We start from the raw sequence: 16,649 nt of genomic DNA, 5'->3' as shown, positions 1-16,649 counted from the left end.
TGGTTCATAGTGACAGCTGATTTAGGCGGTTTCAGAGAGGTTAAACATCTGCTAATAATATTCAGTTTATATCGCTTTGAGTTTATATCACTTTATACAAAAACCTTGATTTTTACTGTATTTGAAATGTCGAATTTTGTGTTAATCAAGCAGCATTTGCGGGAAATTTTGATTTTCTGCTTTAATTGGAAGAAAAGTGCGGTTGAAGCCCATCGAATGCTTGTCGAAGTTTATGGTGACACTGCTCCAATTGATAAATCATGTAAGGAATAGTTTCGACGTTTCAAGGATGGAGATTTCAACGTTGAAGACAAGCTTCGCTCTGGACAGCCAAAAAAATTCGAAGACAAAGAATTAGAGGCATTACTCGAAGAAGATCAGAGTCAAACGCAAGAGAAGCAGAATCATTGGGGGTAACTCAACAAGCCGTTCTGTACGATTGAGAGCCATGGGAATGATTCAAAAACAAAGAAATTGGGTGTTTTATGAACTGAAACCGAGAAAAGTTGAAAGGCGATTTTTCACTTGCGAACAGTTGATTCAAGGACAACAGAGAAAAGGTTTTGCATCGGATTGTGACTGGAGATGAGAAGTGGATATTCTACGACAATCTCAAGAAAAAAAAATACTACGCTAAGCCCAGTCAATCGTTGTCATCGACCTCAACATCAACATCACGGCCGAACATTCATGGTTCGAAAATCATGCTCTGTATCTGATGGGACCAAAAAGGTCTTGTTTACTATGAGCTGCTGAACGATTCCATTACGGGCAATCGATATCGGCTACAATTGATTCGTTTGAACCGTGTATTGCAAGAAAAACGGCCGGAATACGAGCAAAGACATGATAAAGAAATGAAAAAATTATTGTTCTTCATGACAACGCTCGGCCTCATGTCGCTAAAGTCGTAAAAAAATATTTGGAAACGCTTAAATGGGATGTTTTACTGCACCCGCCGTATTCTCCGGACATTGCTCCTTCTGATTACTAGTTGTTCCGAAGGATGCAGCAAGTAACTGGTTCACTTCTTTCGCAGAAATCGAAAATTGACTCCAAAATTGGATCGCCTCCAAAGACGAGTCATTTTTTCGAGATGGATTTTTCGGAAATTGCCTGAGAGATGGGAAAAAGTAGTAGGCAGCGATGGACAATACTTTAATTGATCTGTTCATTTTGTTTTGAAATAAATACACAAAAAACAGACCGAACTAATTTGTACTCTCAATAATTTCTCATTTCATTATTGTTTGTTTTATCTTTCAAATTTAGAGTTATCAGATTACCAAATGATTTAACAGCTTTGCTAATAGGAGAAGAAGAAGGAGATCATAAAGAGGAAGATAAACATGATACAACTGATGAATGAAGAACTAATGAAGAAAGTAGTTCTTCAATTAAACAAATTATGAAAAATATAAGGTACATATAAGGTACAAGACAATTTAGTTCGTATTTTAGGATATTCCTTGTATCAATTTTTTTTATATAATTTATTGAATATTAAATTTGTAATAACGAAAATAGATAAATTATAAAAGACATCTATTTTTATATATAAAACCTAATATAAATTAATAAATTTCGAAAATTCCGGGAATATAGACGTGGATTTATTCTGCTTGTTACAATCAACGTTGTTCCATGAGGATAGGGTGACATAATAGTTGTATTACAAAATTTATTGCCAGTACTAAGGCTGGTATTCATAATCCGTTTTTATTTCAAATTCGTCTTAAGTAATGTCTTAAGATGTTAATACAGCTTGGCCTGATTGGTTTGTGACATATCTTAAGACTGTACTTAAGGGGCCGATTCTGTAATTCTTAACGACATTAAGAGTTACAGAATCGGCCTCTAAGACAATCTTAAATACTAGTCGACTACGTACTAGTTTTTAACTAACCTACTAGTGAATATCAATCTAAGAATCTATAGTTATGGTGATCATATTTTCTTAAATAAAATAAAGAAAAATCTGAAAATTAGAGCTTGTTTCTACATGTTTTCATCAAAATGGTTTTATGACTATTAAGAATCTATGCATTATAAAATTTTATGACACAGTATAATCAAATTGAGATAATGTGCAGTTTTCAGATAGTTTGAAAGATGGTTTGACTGTATTGGAATTCTTGATTTAAAATAATAAAAAATTCGAAATAATAAAAAATGGAAACAGTTCTTTGAATAAATTAATTTAAAAATTTAAGAAATTTTTTAGATATTTGCTTAAATTAATTAAACATTCTATATAAAAAGGTAAAAAAATAACATATTTTTGTTTTTATAATTAATTTTTTAATTTTTTAATTTTTTACATGATTATTCGATAAAGTTTATGCCCGAACTTCCTGATTGGCAGTGTATATATGTTACGGGAAGTGAAATGATTAATTCGCGCATAATTCATAATGGCCGGTCAATATGCATAAAGTCTGCTTTAATAAAGCATAAAATATATAAATCCTGAATTAATTATTACGTAACATACAAATATATATTTTTTTAACATAGGCAAAATGTGGATTGTGTGTGGGAATAGACAGTTTCAGTGATCCACTGGAGATTCCAGGCCTATATTTACTTGAGCATATGATTTACATGGGATCCAAAAAATATCCACAAATAGAACATGAAACATGAATATACTATAAAATTTATTTATTTGCATATATTCAAATGTGTATCATTTTATTTGTAGGAAAACGATTTTCAAGAATTTATTATTAAGCATGGTGGATGTACTAATGCTAAAACAGACAATGAGAATACAACATTTTTCTTTCATATTCAAGAGAAATATTTGTTATCAGCTCTTGATCGTTTTGCTTAATTTTTCATTAAACTCCTAATGAAGAAAAATGCCATCATACGGGAGCAAAAGGCTATAGAAAATGGTATATAAATTCTAATCGTAATATTGTTACTACAACTTACAATTTTGATATGATATACTCATATAGAGTTCCAGTTGGCCTTGTGACGAGAACAGGAAGGAACAACTATTTTCTTCCTTCGCACGAATTAATCATCCAGCCAGCAAGTTTACTTGGGGCAATTTAATAACATTGCGCGATAATGTACATAATGACAAATTGTACGAAGAGTTGCACAAATTCAGGAAACGCCATTACAGCGTTCTCAGAATGAAGCTAACTATACAGGTAATTTCATTAAAATTACGATGAGAACCATTGATTATTTACTAAATATAGTTAATTCATAACATAATACATCTTCTTCTAGGCGAAATTCGCTGAATACATTGGAAAAATACACAATGTACTTTGCTGATATACCAAATAACGGGCTGCCTCCTGACTTTACCGCATTTAAAAATGTTTCTTTTGATACCCTCGCTTTCCGGAAAATATATAAAATTAAAGCTTTTAAAGATATCTGTCAAGTATATCAATCAAACAGATTCAAAAGAAGTTATCGTTATATGAACAAATATTGTCTTTTAATTAGAAATAACATGGGCAGTACCTTCACTATTTGACTTTTACAAAAGCAAACCAAATCATTACGTCGCATAGATTATTATGCATGAAGAGAAAGGTTTCTTATTTAGTTATCTTCGCAAAAAAATATGGATCCTTGATTCTTTTGGTGGTATCAGTGCAAACGATTTTGAATATAACTCGTACGCTTTGTTCAAGATTAGTGTAGATCTCTCCTATGAGGGACAACACTATTTGAAGGAAATTTTAAATGCAATATTTTCTTTTATCAATTTATTAAAGAGAGAGGGCCCGCAAAAACAGATTTACGATGAGATTTATAAAATAAGAAAAGATATTTTTAGGTAAATTGATTTTAAGAATAAATAGACGTATAAGAGAGAAAAACCGACAAAATATATGTAAGACTTATATTTGGAAGCTTTTTTTTTAGATTTTCAGATATGGAGGATAATATGGACGATTTGTGTATAAATATGCATTACTATCCGCCTCGAGATTATATTGTATAATTGGATACTATAATCTTCTTCTCGAGTATAATCCGGAAGCTATACAAAAATATTTGGACTATTTGGTGCCAGAAACTGCAAATATCATGATTTTTAACAATGATTTTGATTGTCTTGAATTAAATAAGATCGAGCCGTGGTTCAAAATCTAGTATACGGACATTGAGATATCAAAGGAATGAATTAAACGCTGGAAATTTATCGAGCCATTGCCAGATTTTCATTTACCATTACCAAATACATTCATTACAAGCGACTTCTCTTTAATATCGATGCCAGCGGAGGTTCTAAAATATCCTGTAAAATTACACAAAGATGATATGTCAGAGATTTGGTATCGTCCAGTATGTTGTATTCCAAAGTGTTATCAATTTGCATTTTGTTTCCGATTTGGGACTTCAGTCGCCGAAAAAGTAAATAATAGCATGGAAAATGTAATAACTGTACATTATATAATATAGTAACACTATATTCTATTGCGTGCGTGCGTGTGTCCTGTATATCAATTTTTAATTTGCAATTAATATTTAATTATAATTATAATAATTTTTTTATAATTTGTATTTTATTTTAAAAAATATTTACATTAACATTTCAGTGCAGCTCTCATAGAAATGTACTGCAGTGTATTACGATTATTATCGAACAATTATATCCATCTATAGAAGCTGAATTTCATTACGATATAAGAGTCAATGAAAAAGGTATTATAATAAAAATGAAGATTTAATGAAAAATTACCGATAAGTTTATGTTCAAAATGTGTGTTGGAATTATGAATATAATTTCTAGAAATGCATCAATATTTTATTATTTATATTACAACTTTTATTGATGACTATTGCAAAATACATGGTGGACTATCCAAATCTTGTTATGAAGGACTTGTTTGAAATTGTTTAAGCAACAACTCAGAATATTGTCCAACAAATTTATGAAACCTCAGAAACTCGTCAAGTGACTATTATTAAACATAATTAAAACAATTATCAAATTCGTACATAATTAACAGAGTTAATTAATAATATATATTATTACAATTGATATTGTAAAATTATATCATATTGGGTTACATCAAACTACATTTTAATTAATCAATGACATATTCATCAATGACAATTAATCAATGTATATTTTTATTCTTTTCTGCAGAGACGTGAAATTATGGATACTAAAGTTCGTCCATTATACACGTGTTGACATGCACACTGCTCTATGTAATATTAATTTTGAAGAATTTCGAGATTTTGTGAAATCCTTCATTTGTACATTCAATGTCTCGTGCAAGGCAATATGACACAAGACGCTGTAATCAAGACCATACTACAATAATATATCGAAGTAATTAATTGCAGTTTGTTGTCTTTTAATATGATATTGCAGACGAAGGTCATTCAGATACTTTTGAGCACATACTATTGCAAATTGAAAAATATTAATAAAATTGATGTAAATTTTGTAGTGACAAATTATTATCAAGCCGATGTCAGCTCGATTGAATTATCAGTGTTAATCGATCTGTTGATTGTAAGTATTAAATAATATCATTTCATATATTTTTAATGCGTGGAATTCTCGGATTATATTCGTTTATTTGTAATAAATGAAATATGAATAACAACTTTGATTATATATATTGCAATTGTTGCGATTGTCCATACATTACATTCATTCATATTTCGTTTTAGATAATAATGAAAGAACCGTTAAGTAATCGGTTACGAACTCAAGAACAGCTTGGTTATGTCTCGTGCGAGACCTTATAGATGTTAACGGAATTTTAGGATATTCCATTACTGTTTGCATACAAGCAGATAAATACATAACTGAGCATGTGGACCAACGAATTGAGAAATTTTTGAAATCATTTAATAAGATTTTGGAATTGGATTTTTGCGTTTACACAAGAAGAATTAAATGATGTTAAGAAAGTGCTAAGGAAATTAAAAAAAAGTGGAATAAGAGAAGAAAGGAAAAATTGGAGTATTTGGAAAGAAATCACAAATTGGCAATACATGTTTGACAAGACACGAAAGAGAAGCGCTTGCAATGAAGAATATAAAAATTAACGATTTGAGAGAATGGTTTGCAAAACATACACTGAATGGAAGTAATTGTAGAAAATTGAGTATACACATGGTAGGAACTAATCTGAGGGAAAGCATAGTCAAAAATGAAAATAGTGAGTAGATTTTTTAGAACTTTTTTGATTGAATTTTGATCAGTGTCTATTTGTCTTCTGATTTTGTAAAATTATATTTTTGCTTTCCACTTTTATTATCGGGTTATGCTTAAAATCGTTAAAATAATACAAAAATATCAATGTGAAAAATCATCAAAATTAAAAAAAATTAATTTTCATAAATACTGTAGAGGATTGCGAGAAAGCGCGGCACTTTATTTTGGAATGTATAATCAATAATAAGTAGCTTAAGAACTGTCATCATATTAGGTAGTAAAAAGAAATCCATTATTTTTGCATTAAATTGAATGGAAAAATAATGGATTTCTTTTTACTACACCTAATATTACGAACCTACAAAAATATTATAAAAAAGAGATTGACATCTATTTAAATAAGAAAATGTTAATCTTTTCAGAGTGCTAATAAATAAATGACATTTTAACAATAATATTAAAGTGATAATAAAGTAATAAGTCTTGCTGTTGTATGATATTGTATAAAATTCTTTCTTACTTTTTGACTTATATATTTAAATTTAATACTAATGTTCATATAACAAAATTATAATAAAACATTATATATATAATCAGCTTTTCATGCAATTCTTCATACTTATTACTCTTATATTCAAATTCTCTGACATGCATTCTAAATTTTTCTTTTATTGTGAAGTAAACTCTGATGAAAATTTTTTTCAGAATTTTTCATATAATTTTTTAGAATTTCTATATAATTTTTTAGAATTTCTATATAATTTTTCAGAATATTTTCTATATAATTTTATAGCTCATTTTTTATACGAATTGCAACATTTCTCAGAAAATCTACATCTTTTCTCAGAATTGTTCATATATAATATATTAATTATGAAATATCGTAAGATTTCTAAGATTTTTTTTAAGTATAATTTCTGATGAAATATTATAAAATTTAAAAATATTTTTTTTTAATTATGAAATGAGAACTTTTAGAATTCTCGTGTATGACAAATTCTGAAATAAGATATAAATTTTCTGAATATTTCTGAGCATTTCTGAAAATTTCTGAAAAATGTTTTAATTCATATAAAAATTATGAGAAAAATGTTCATCAGGGAAGAGCTACACACATAATTATAATATTACAAGTATATATCCGACAATTTTTATAAATATTTATAAAACATAAAAATCATTAATTAAAAATTTGAAAGAAGAATAAAATTTGTAATCTAATAATCTTGCATAAATTTTCTCTCCTTCGAGACTTAGCTATTTATTATTTCAAGTCTACCACTTACTAAAAAATTAATTAATATAATAAAAATGTTATTATATTATGCTTATTTTCAGGTCAAATTGGAACTTTGCAGTGCAAGTTACGGGCAAGTTTTGGGCTTGATTAGAAGTTTTATGGTATAATGAACCATGTGTTAAGATTGTCAAGTTTCAAATTTATTTCAAAAAACAGATGAGAGAAAATATTGCTACCGATTTTATTATACTTCTTAACAAGTGTTTCGATATTTGCAATATTTTTCATTATTTATTTTATAAAATAGTGGTAAATTTTATTTTAGTTTTTTTTATATATGTGTCAGTCAATATTGTACAATTTGTTGATAGAGTTTCATGTACAAAAGAAGCTCATTTTGCAGCAGTATATTATTGCACTATATGGATTTTTTTTGTAATACAAGTAAATGATATAAGTAATGTAATAGAGACATCAATTACATTACATGAATTGATTATTAATAGATACAGATGTATAATAATTATAATATTTCCATCGTGAAATTGATTATATTATTTTTTTATGAATAGTATTATTTTCTTTTGAGAACTTTTTTAAAAGAAAAATGCGAGATATTATGAACTTTTAGCATTTTTGAGTAAAGTATATTTCTTATATTATTATAAGTAATTTATTTTTATAAATACTACGAATTATTTTTACTGTCATTTTAATAATACATTTTAGATTAAAATATCTTCAACATATCAAAAAAGTTCCATACGCACTTCAATATTCACTTATATATGTATTACACAAATATACTATAAGTTTATATTTTTATTACATGTATGTTATAAATGTTATAATATATATATATTGTTTATTTTGTTGCCATAAGAATTAAAATATCAAATAAATAATAAATATAATAAATGATAGTTTATTCTACAATTTTACTTTATGTTTATTCTCATTCTGTTACGCTTTAATTTAGTAATCGACACTCACACGTACTCAAAGAAATGGCTGATGATGGAACTTCCGGAATAGTATAGTAACGCCTTCTAAAATCTATATTCAGATAATCCTAGTGAAAATTTTTTGAAATTTTTTAAATAATTTTTTAGGAATATTATGTAAATTTTAGAATTTTTCAAAATTTCAAGATTCAGAATAATAATAATAAATAATTAAAATAGTAAATATTATTATATAATGGTATATTCTATATATAATGTATATTATAATTATTATCTTTATTATTATCATTGATTATTAATAATTATTTCAGAATTTTTCAAATTTACTAGGTTATTTATAATTTCATTAGTCAACATTTAGCGAATTTTGCTCATTTTTTGTTCAATTTTCAAGATACGCAATCGACCTCTTTGAGCCTACACATGAAGTTGCATTCGTATTGAGACATATTCGAAAAGCACGTTTGCGATCTATAACATTTGCGCATCAAGACTATTAATTATTGGGTTTATACATTTAGATAGATTAAGACCTGGTTGCATCAACATTACTTCAAGCGAAGCTTAATATTCTCTTTGTCCCTGTTTCTCTTTTCGATTTTAAAACGAGATAGAGAGAGTTTTAAATTTCGCTTAAAATCAAAGTAACATGTCGACATTGGTGCCGACTTAAGGATCAAAAGCAAGGACCAATCGTATTTAAGAATTTAACAACAGTTGTAAAGTTGCTTTTTCTACTGAACGTAGCTAATAATAATCGATAACAGGCGCCATGAATCGACGCCTCTCCTGCCTTACCGATCAGGCAAACGACAGGTGTGACGTCACGCGTCGACCGTCCCGCGATGCGTATCGGGAAACACGGGAGACCTGCCATCTTGAATGGCATGGCTCGTCTACACAGTGCGTGATGAAGGAGAAATGCGAGCTTTAGTGCGGATGTTTCGCTGGTATTACGCTACGTCGAGATCCGCGTGAGACTTAACGACGACCGTGACGCGAGGAGGCTCTTTCCCTGCCCCACACGATGGAGGCGGTGAAGGCGTTTAACGCGGAGGTAAGTAACACCCCGAGGTCCCTCCGCTTGTACGCGCACGTCTTAGAGGTCACCGTCGTAGGGGCAGCTCTCCCTCTCTACGTTGCTTGCATTCAACTTTGCTCTTCCTGCCTCGTATCTCATTTTGAATCTCGTGAGAAAATCGCAAGAACCTTTGCGATAAAAGAAAAAAAATGCGTCGTCCTCCCCCCTCCCCCGAATCTTCCCCTTGACTATAGTCAGTGTTGCTCCCGTTCAATTTTGACGAAATTTTATCCTCGCCGGAGACGCAACTCCGTTGAGATTCTTCGGAAAATCGCGATCACAATGAAGGTTGCATGGTTCCCTATCGCTAGGACCTAATGCGACTTGTTTTTGAAGGGCACTTGCCGATTTCGACTGAATCAGTGATCGCGATTTTGTTGAGCAAATAGCTAGTTGTATTTCTGGGAATTGTGGGATGATAAAGCAATCATGCACACATGTGATGTTGTGGTCTGTACGTCATTAACCTTCCCATCATCCAAAAGATCTCTTTTTGTCTTAGATATCTTATAGATATATATGCTCCAAAAGTTGTTTTTTAATATCTTTACAACGTCTTTTGGACACTCATGTTGTCTGGATTGTGTTCGCGATTTTAAAAATTACTTCGAGATCTCGGTTAAAAATAAAATTAACAAGTCAACGTTTGAATTATTTAGAATTTTGACTGGTTAACCAGTTAATTGTGTATTTTGAAATGAGATGAAAATTACAAAAATGAATAAATTCATTAGATATTGACCAATTAAATGAATTTGCATACTTGTGTAATTTTTATCTTATTTCGAGATACACAATACACAATAGTGGCCTTTCTGGATATAATGATTCACTAGCTGCATTCGAAAAGAGACACTACTAGAGCTTGTATCATTCTATCCTTGTTTTATGTAATAATAATTAACGAAGATAGAATGACATAAATAACGCTAATAACGTCTCTCCGAATTCATTGTGTCCTCTTGCTGGAAGATAAACTGGTCGATATTTGTAGTCAATTCTTGTATTTAAGATTGTTTTAAGTATTACTTTGAGGTGTCATGAATTAATAGAATCATATTAGCATCTTAAGATTACTTGAAGTCTTGAAATAAGAATGAATTATGATTGCCAGCCTTATGATATACTATTGAGGGTCAATCATCTGACTTTTTGTCTAAAGCAAAACTTGAAGAGTACAATTTTGTGTGTGTGTGTGTACATGTGTGTGTGTGTGTGCGTGCGTGTATATGTGTGCGTGTGCGTGCGTGTGCGTGTATGTGTGTGTGTACACATAAATGCAACAAATTTTTATATCATTCACATTTCGTTTTACATTTCCACTCTAGGAGCAAAATTACATGATTAATTGTACTTGAAATGCTGCAACTTTTGGCAGCATAAGAATAGAGATGTTAATATTTACTTTCCATTGAAATGTACATTAGTCCATACTCACACTTTTATCAATAAATGCATGCATATAATTTATGTTAAATATACTATAGAACTTTAAAAATAAATACACATAAAAGATAAATTACATAGATGATACATTTTAATTCTTACTAGTAGAACTCCGTTTAGCCAAACATATTAGGGCTCGATTTTACAATATATTGTTATCTAAAAATTAAAAGTAATCAAGAAATTCATGAATGAATTTCATTGATGAACCTTTAATCTTTAGGTAACCATATATTGTGAAAACAGGCCTAAGGAATAATACAATATAGGGGACAATAGTTTTGTGAATTATTCATATATTAGAATTTCATGGACTTTTCTTTTTATCAATACTTATCAGTTCTGACAATAGGAGTTGATCTCGACATACTCCTCCTTTTATTCCAGTTTTGTGAAGGTTAGGCAAGCAGCGTTCAAATAACAGATGCTCAGATCTTGTTTTTTTTTTTTTTTTTTTAAGATATTTGATATTTGACAAAAACAAGAAGAAAAGTTTTAGTGCAGGAATAAAAAAAACTTATAAGTTCGGATATTTGAAACTAAGCACAAATTTGTTGTATCGTATATAAATGTATGCAGAAGGAATTCTATTGTATATTGCTTCTTTAGAAGACATAATTAATCAAGATTTAATTTTGCAGCTCTCTGCTCTTTATGATGTCAAACCCCCAATCTCGAAAGCCAAAATGAATTCGCTTACACGGGGAGCCATCAAAGCAATAAAATTCTACAAGCATGTTGTACAAAGCGTAGAAAAATTTATTCAAAAAGTAAATATCTATTCAAATTTTCTCTTATACATGTATCTTATACGTGTATTTTGTAATTTATTTTATTTATTTTGTTTTAGTGCAAGCCGGAGTACAAAGTACCAGGATTGTATGTAATAGATTCAATTGTTCGACAGTCCCGACATCAGTTTGGGATGGAGAAAGATGTGTTCGCTCCACGATTTGCAAAAAATATGCAGACTACCTTTCTTAATCTTTTAAAGTGCCCGCAAGAAGACAAGAGCAAAGTTATACGTGTATTAAATCTTTGGCAAAAGAATGCAGTTTTTCCACCAGAAGTTATTCAACCACTTTTTGATCTAGCAGATCCGAATCATCCTATACATAAAGAACAGCCAGTAAATAGCAATGGTAAATATAAAATATACAATTACAAATATATGTGAAATTAATAAATAATATAAATATAGGTATTATGTCTAATTCAGACGCAGCAAGCATTAAGCAGAGCAGCAACCAATCAATGAGGCAATATTTAAAGTGACGTAAAAAATTCGCCCCGCCGCAAAAATTTGTTGCTGCTCCGCTGCTTGCTGCGTTCAGTCTGAATTAGATATAAAACTTGGAATATAATATACATATACATGAAAAATAACATTTTAATACTGACAGGTACATTAAATGCATCATCTGGAAGTAATCTGAGTAATGTAAGTGCAGTCACAAAAACTCCGCCATCTACAATTAAAAACGCTGCAAAGGATCCCAAACTATTTCCATCTGGAAAAACGATTGATCCAGTATGGCTTGCACAAACAAAAATGGAAGCAGCAGTCAACGCAAACAAACTTTTGGTAATATTGTTACATTGTTTATCCATTGTGCACATATGTCTTAAAATTTTATAATTTTATTCAATTTTGTTTTTCACATAGAATCAGTCCAATTCCGGTCAAGTGGATTCCTCTTTTTTCGATCAATTACAACATTTACAGCAATTACTTATGAAAAAGGACGTTACAAATGAACCAAAGAGTTCTGTCAAGTTTGATAAAAAGTTGTTAGACTTTGATTACGGAGAAGAAGAAGATGACGACGTCGTTGTTACTAATTCTCCAAGCACAGCTGCCTCAGCCAATACACAGCACAATACAGTTTCAGCAAACAGCAGTTTAGAAAGTCTTGGACTATTGCTTGCAAATCCAGAGGTACTCGTCGAATACCAAAAGTTAATAGCAATACTAAGGTACAATATACTCACTCTATATACGTCGTGTTCTGTTCCATTTGAAGGTTATGAGACAATTACAAACTTTACAACAAACCATGCAAAGTAATGCAACTTCTTCACTTGAAATGGAAGAAAAAATGCGCAAGTTGCAACAAATGAAACAACAAGAAGAAGAATTTGATAAGCATTTAGCACAAACTGTTCCTGTAAGTTGATCAGATAATTTTTTAATTTTTTTTTAATTTTTTGATTTTTTTGATTTTTGTATGTAAATTTTTTTTCTCTTTCAGAATCTTCCATTTGCAGCTGAATGCGATTTAAAACCTTCTGATATTTTGAAACCAAGCACACAAAATTATGCATCAAATATGAACAGTAATGTGATGCAAGATATGAGTCAGCCACCACCTGGTTATCCACCAGCTATGTCGTATTCTTCCCAGTCTTTATCAAACATTCGACAAATAAATCAGTCTACGCATCAAAATCAAAAGAGTCCATTGCTTGATGAACGTCAAGAAACGCAAGATTATTCTGGGTAAATATATCATAATTTAACAATACCATAATTAACTAATTTAATTCATTTATATAATGATCGCTTTTTTATATAGAAACAGTGTCAGACGTGATAGCAGCAGTGTAGAAATTGTAAACTGCGAAAATGCGAGTTCCCAAAGTAGATCGCCAGACCGATATCGACATCACAGTCGATCCCGATCTCCACGACTCAGAGATAGAGATCGAGATAGAGATAGAAAATCTCGATCTAGAAGCAGATCGAGACGAAGAAGGTAATTAGGCTTACTTAACATTAAATCAAATTGATTCTCCTTATTACTGACAAATATGTTAAATATAGAAAAATGAAGAAAAAAAATGATTAACTTACATTTTTGTGCTATTAATTTTATATTACACATATTTTATATCTCCTTTTTCTTAGATCTCGTTCAAGAGTTCGAAAACGTGATGATAGCCGAGAAAAGATGACGGAAGAAGAGCGGGAAAAGGATAGGGAACGACGTAAACGCGGTTTGCCGCCAATAGTTAGAGATAAATTAAGTGGTATGTATTTTAAAGATAAAGAAGATTTTCCTCGTTTTATTTTATAAATCAGAATAGTAGGAAAAATTAAATGCACGTTTTTACAGTTTGCAGTACAACACTTTGGGTAGGACATTTGTCAAAACTTGTTCATCAAGAAGAATTATCTGATACATTTGGAGAGCTTGGTGATATTGTTAGCATTGATTTAATCTCGCCGAGAGGTTGTGCATTTATATGTATGAATAGAAGACAGGACGCATATCGAGCGCTAACAAAATTAAAAAATCAAAAGATGCAAGGCAAAGCTATTACGGTAATTAATTATTTATAATATATTTCTTATATGATAACTGAAAAAATTTGAAATGCTTTACTATATGCAATATATTTCTATTTTAATTATATAGTTGGCATGGGCACCTGGTAAAGGAGTAAAAGGCAAAGAGTGGAAAGATTACTGGGAAGTAGAGCTAGGCGTCAGTTATATCCCCTGGAATAAATTAACCAACATTACCGATCAAGAATTGGAGCTACTAGAAGAAGGAGGGATGATAGACGAAGATACACTACCTCCTCATTTGAAAGGTAAATTTCTTCAATTTATACATATAGAGAGTACATTGATATATTGCATATGAAAAGTGAGTAATTGAAAGAATAGTTTAATAAATTATATATCAGTCTTATTGTTTCTGAAACATGGGTTACAATTACATCTCATAAGTCTTTCATTCGCAATCTTCGATTCCCCCACAAATTAATGTTTTATAAACCGAAGCAAATACGGCATGAAAGTCAGACAGAAAAGAGATTGTTACTTATGAATCGATTGCCCTTGTAAGAAGATACATAATAAGCTCTAGTTTTATGAATTAAAAATCTTGTATTTATGAAATTTAATTACCTTCGTCTACAATTTATTACAGTTGTTATGCAATTTTTCTTTTTTAATTGGATGGCATTAGAGAAGAGTTTTTTAAAAGGCAAGTTTCAATTTAGTTACATAAATTAAAGTGATGTGTAACTTGAACCAACTTGCGAGATTAAACTCAGAGTAATATCTTTAAACTGAAATCCGACTGTGAATCAGTCTTGTTGAAATAGAACTCTGAATAGTTTTATATTGATCAAAAATATTATTAATTCTATTGAAATATAATAATTGATGATGTGCTGTTAAAAAGTATATTCATATTATACATATTATTACATATCATAATTAATTATAAATTCTAAAATATATAGGTTTGTTCTTTGTAACTGAACTAATGTACACCTTTACTTAAAATCAAATAGATATATATTTGAAGTTTAGTGAAAGGGAGATAGAAAGTGCAATCTAGTGTAGTCACAAAGAACAAGCCTTATGTTTTTTTTGTACCACAGGGAAGTTGAAACACACTGGCACAAGTGCAGATGTTTTGCAACAACAGTTGCATTTGCAACAGCAAGCAATAGTTGCCACTGGTGCTCCTATTCCCACTTTGACGGATGGTATCGTTAATGTCATACAGCCGCCGGCTAGTTCACAGCAACAACAGCAGCAGCCGCCACAGCAACAACAATTAGTCGATACTAGTCAACCGCCACCAATCAGACCACCAACATCGGCTGCGCTACTGCCTCCACCGAACACTCAGTTGCAAATGATGCCGCCAGCATTTACAATGCCACCTGGAGTGCCACGTAAGATTATAGCGTTTATCAATTCTTAAATTCAATTTGTTTTTCTGATAAAGATGAATACAATTTTGCAAGTGCGGCATATCAATGTAGTATATATAATATTCAATATAGTTATTCTCAGTTATATATTTCTTATATAGTCTCATTATATAATAATTTTAATATGGTTTGAATTATATGTTGTATTCTTATATATATATTTCATTTTATTCTATATAAGCCTTTTTTTTTGAGTTGCACATATTTCATAAGGAAAAATATTTTTTTTGCTTATGAAAAAAAATATTTTTCACAGTAGATGTCTATGAAGATACTACGATTTGATGGGATTTCTAGTAAAGTATCTTACAGTTCTTAGATGTTATGAATCTGATACAGGAATGATTAGCCACATGGGCCTACAAATGCCGCATGGACTAATGCCGAATGTTCCAATCGGAGTACCACCACCTAACATGCAGAGTCTGCTGGGACCACCCGGCATGATGCAAACCATGTTGACACCACAAGTAAACCCGCCATTTGGAGCAGGTGTTGGCGTAAGTTTATTGACACAAATTCCACTGCCCGCACCTGCAGCGCCTTCGGATAAGCCAAATTCCACTGGTATGTACAATTTTTTAATAAATATAATTAATAAAATAGTGTTTTGAGATATTTGCAATGGCTACATAATTTTCTATAGCTATATCATAAAATATTTGTCATATTGCGGTGTACTAATGATAAAAAATTATATTTTTATTCGTCTTTTTATGAAACGATCTCATATTAATTATATCGAAAATTGTTAAAATGATTTTCACATATCTAGCTTATAATGCCGTGAACAAAAGATATTGACACAAGGCTGAATAATGGATAGTTTTTGAACTATGGTGTATTAAAGATGCTTTGTGAGTAAAGATTTTATGTCTTTGATACATCATAATGCAAAACCTATTATTGAGATGTGTGTCTGATATTTTTTTGTTCACTACATTACAAACTACATTATCAAAAATTAATTATGATAGTTTTATATATATATATATATATATATATATATATATATATATATTA

General features: G+C 30.3%; 1 protein-coding gene and 1 pseudogene across 1 annotated transcript in view; both read left to right on the top strand.

Annotated features, from left to right (window-relative positions):
• The first annotated feature begins 1,349 nt into the window (after positions 1-1,349).
• LOC105621306 lies at positions 1,350-6,169 on the top strand (annotated as a pseudogene).
• A 3,220-nt stretch (positions 6,170-9,389) lies between these two features.
• Positions 9,390-16,649, top strand: part of LOC105621227 (splicing factor, arginine/serine-rich 15) — an 11,723-nt gene continuing 4,463 nt past the window's right edge. The window contains exons 1-13 of the mRNA XM_012202697.1: positions 9,390-9,419; positions 11,531-11,659; positions 11,740-12,031; positions 12,293-12,474; positions 12,556-12,828; positions 12,914-13,057; positions 13,142-13,389; positions 13,466-13,645; positions 13,798-13,919; positions 14,006-14,214; positions 14,309-14,486; positions 15,288-15,587; positions 15,966-16,193. Coding sequence (XP_012058087.1) covers positions 9,390-9,419; positions 11,531-11,659; positions 11,740-12,031; positions 12,293-12,474; positions 12,556-12,828; positions 12,914-13,057; positions 13,142-13,389; positions 13,466-13,645; positions 13,798-13,919; positions 14,006-14,214; positions 14,309-14,486; positions 15,288-15,587; positions 15,966-16,193 — 2,515 coding nt within the window. The remainder of the gene's footprint in view (positions 9,420-11,530; positions 11,660-11,739; positions 12,032-12,292; positions 12,475-12,555; positions 12,829-12,913; positions 13,058-13,141; positions 13,390-13,465; positions 13,646-13,797; positions 13,920-14,005; positions 14,215-14,308; positions 14,487-15,287; positions 15,588-15,965; positions 16,194-16,649) is intronic.

This window comes from Atta cephalotes (assembly GCF_000143395.1).
Source record: "Atta cephalotes unplaced genomic scaffold scaffold00032, whole genome shotgun sequence".
Classification (NCBI taxonomy): Eukaryota; Metazoa; Arthropoda; class Insecta; order Hymenoptera; family Formicidae; genus Atta; species Atta cephalotes.
The sequence above is the reverse complement of the archived record's forward strand: the minus strand, read 5'-3'. Positions and strand labels throughout refer to the sequence as shown.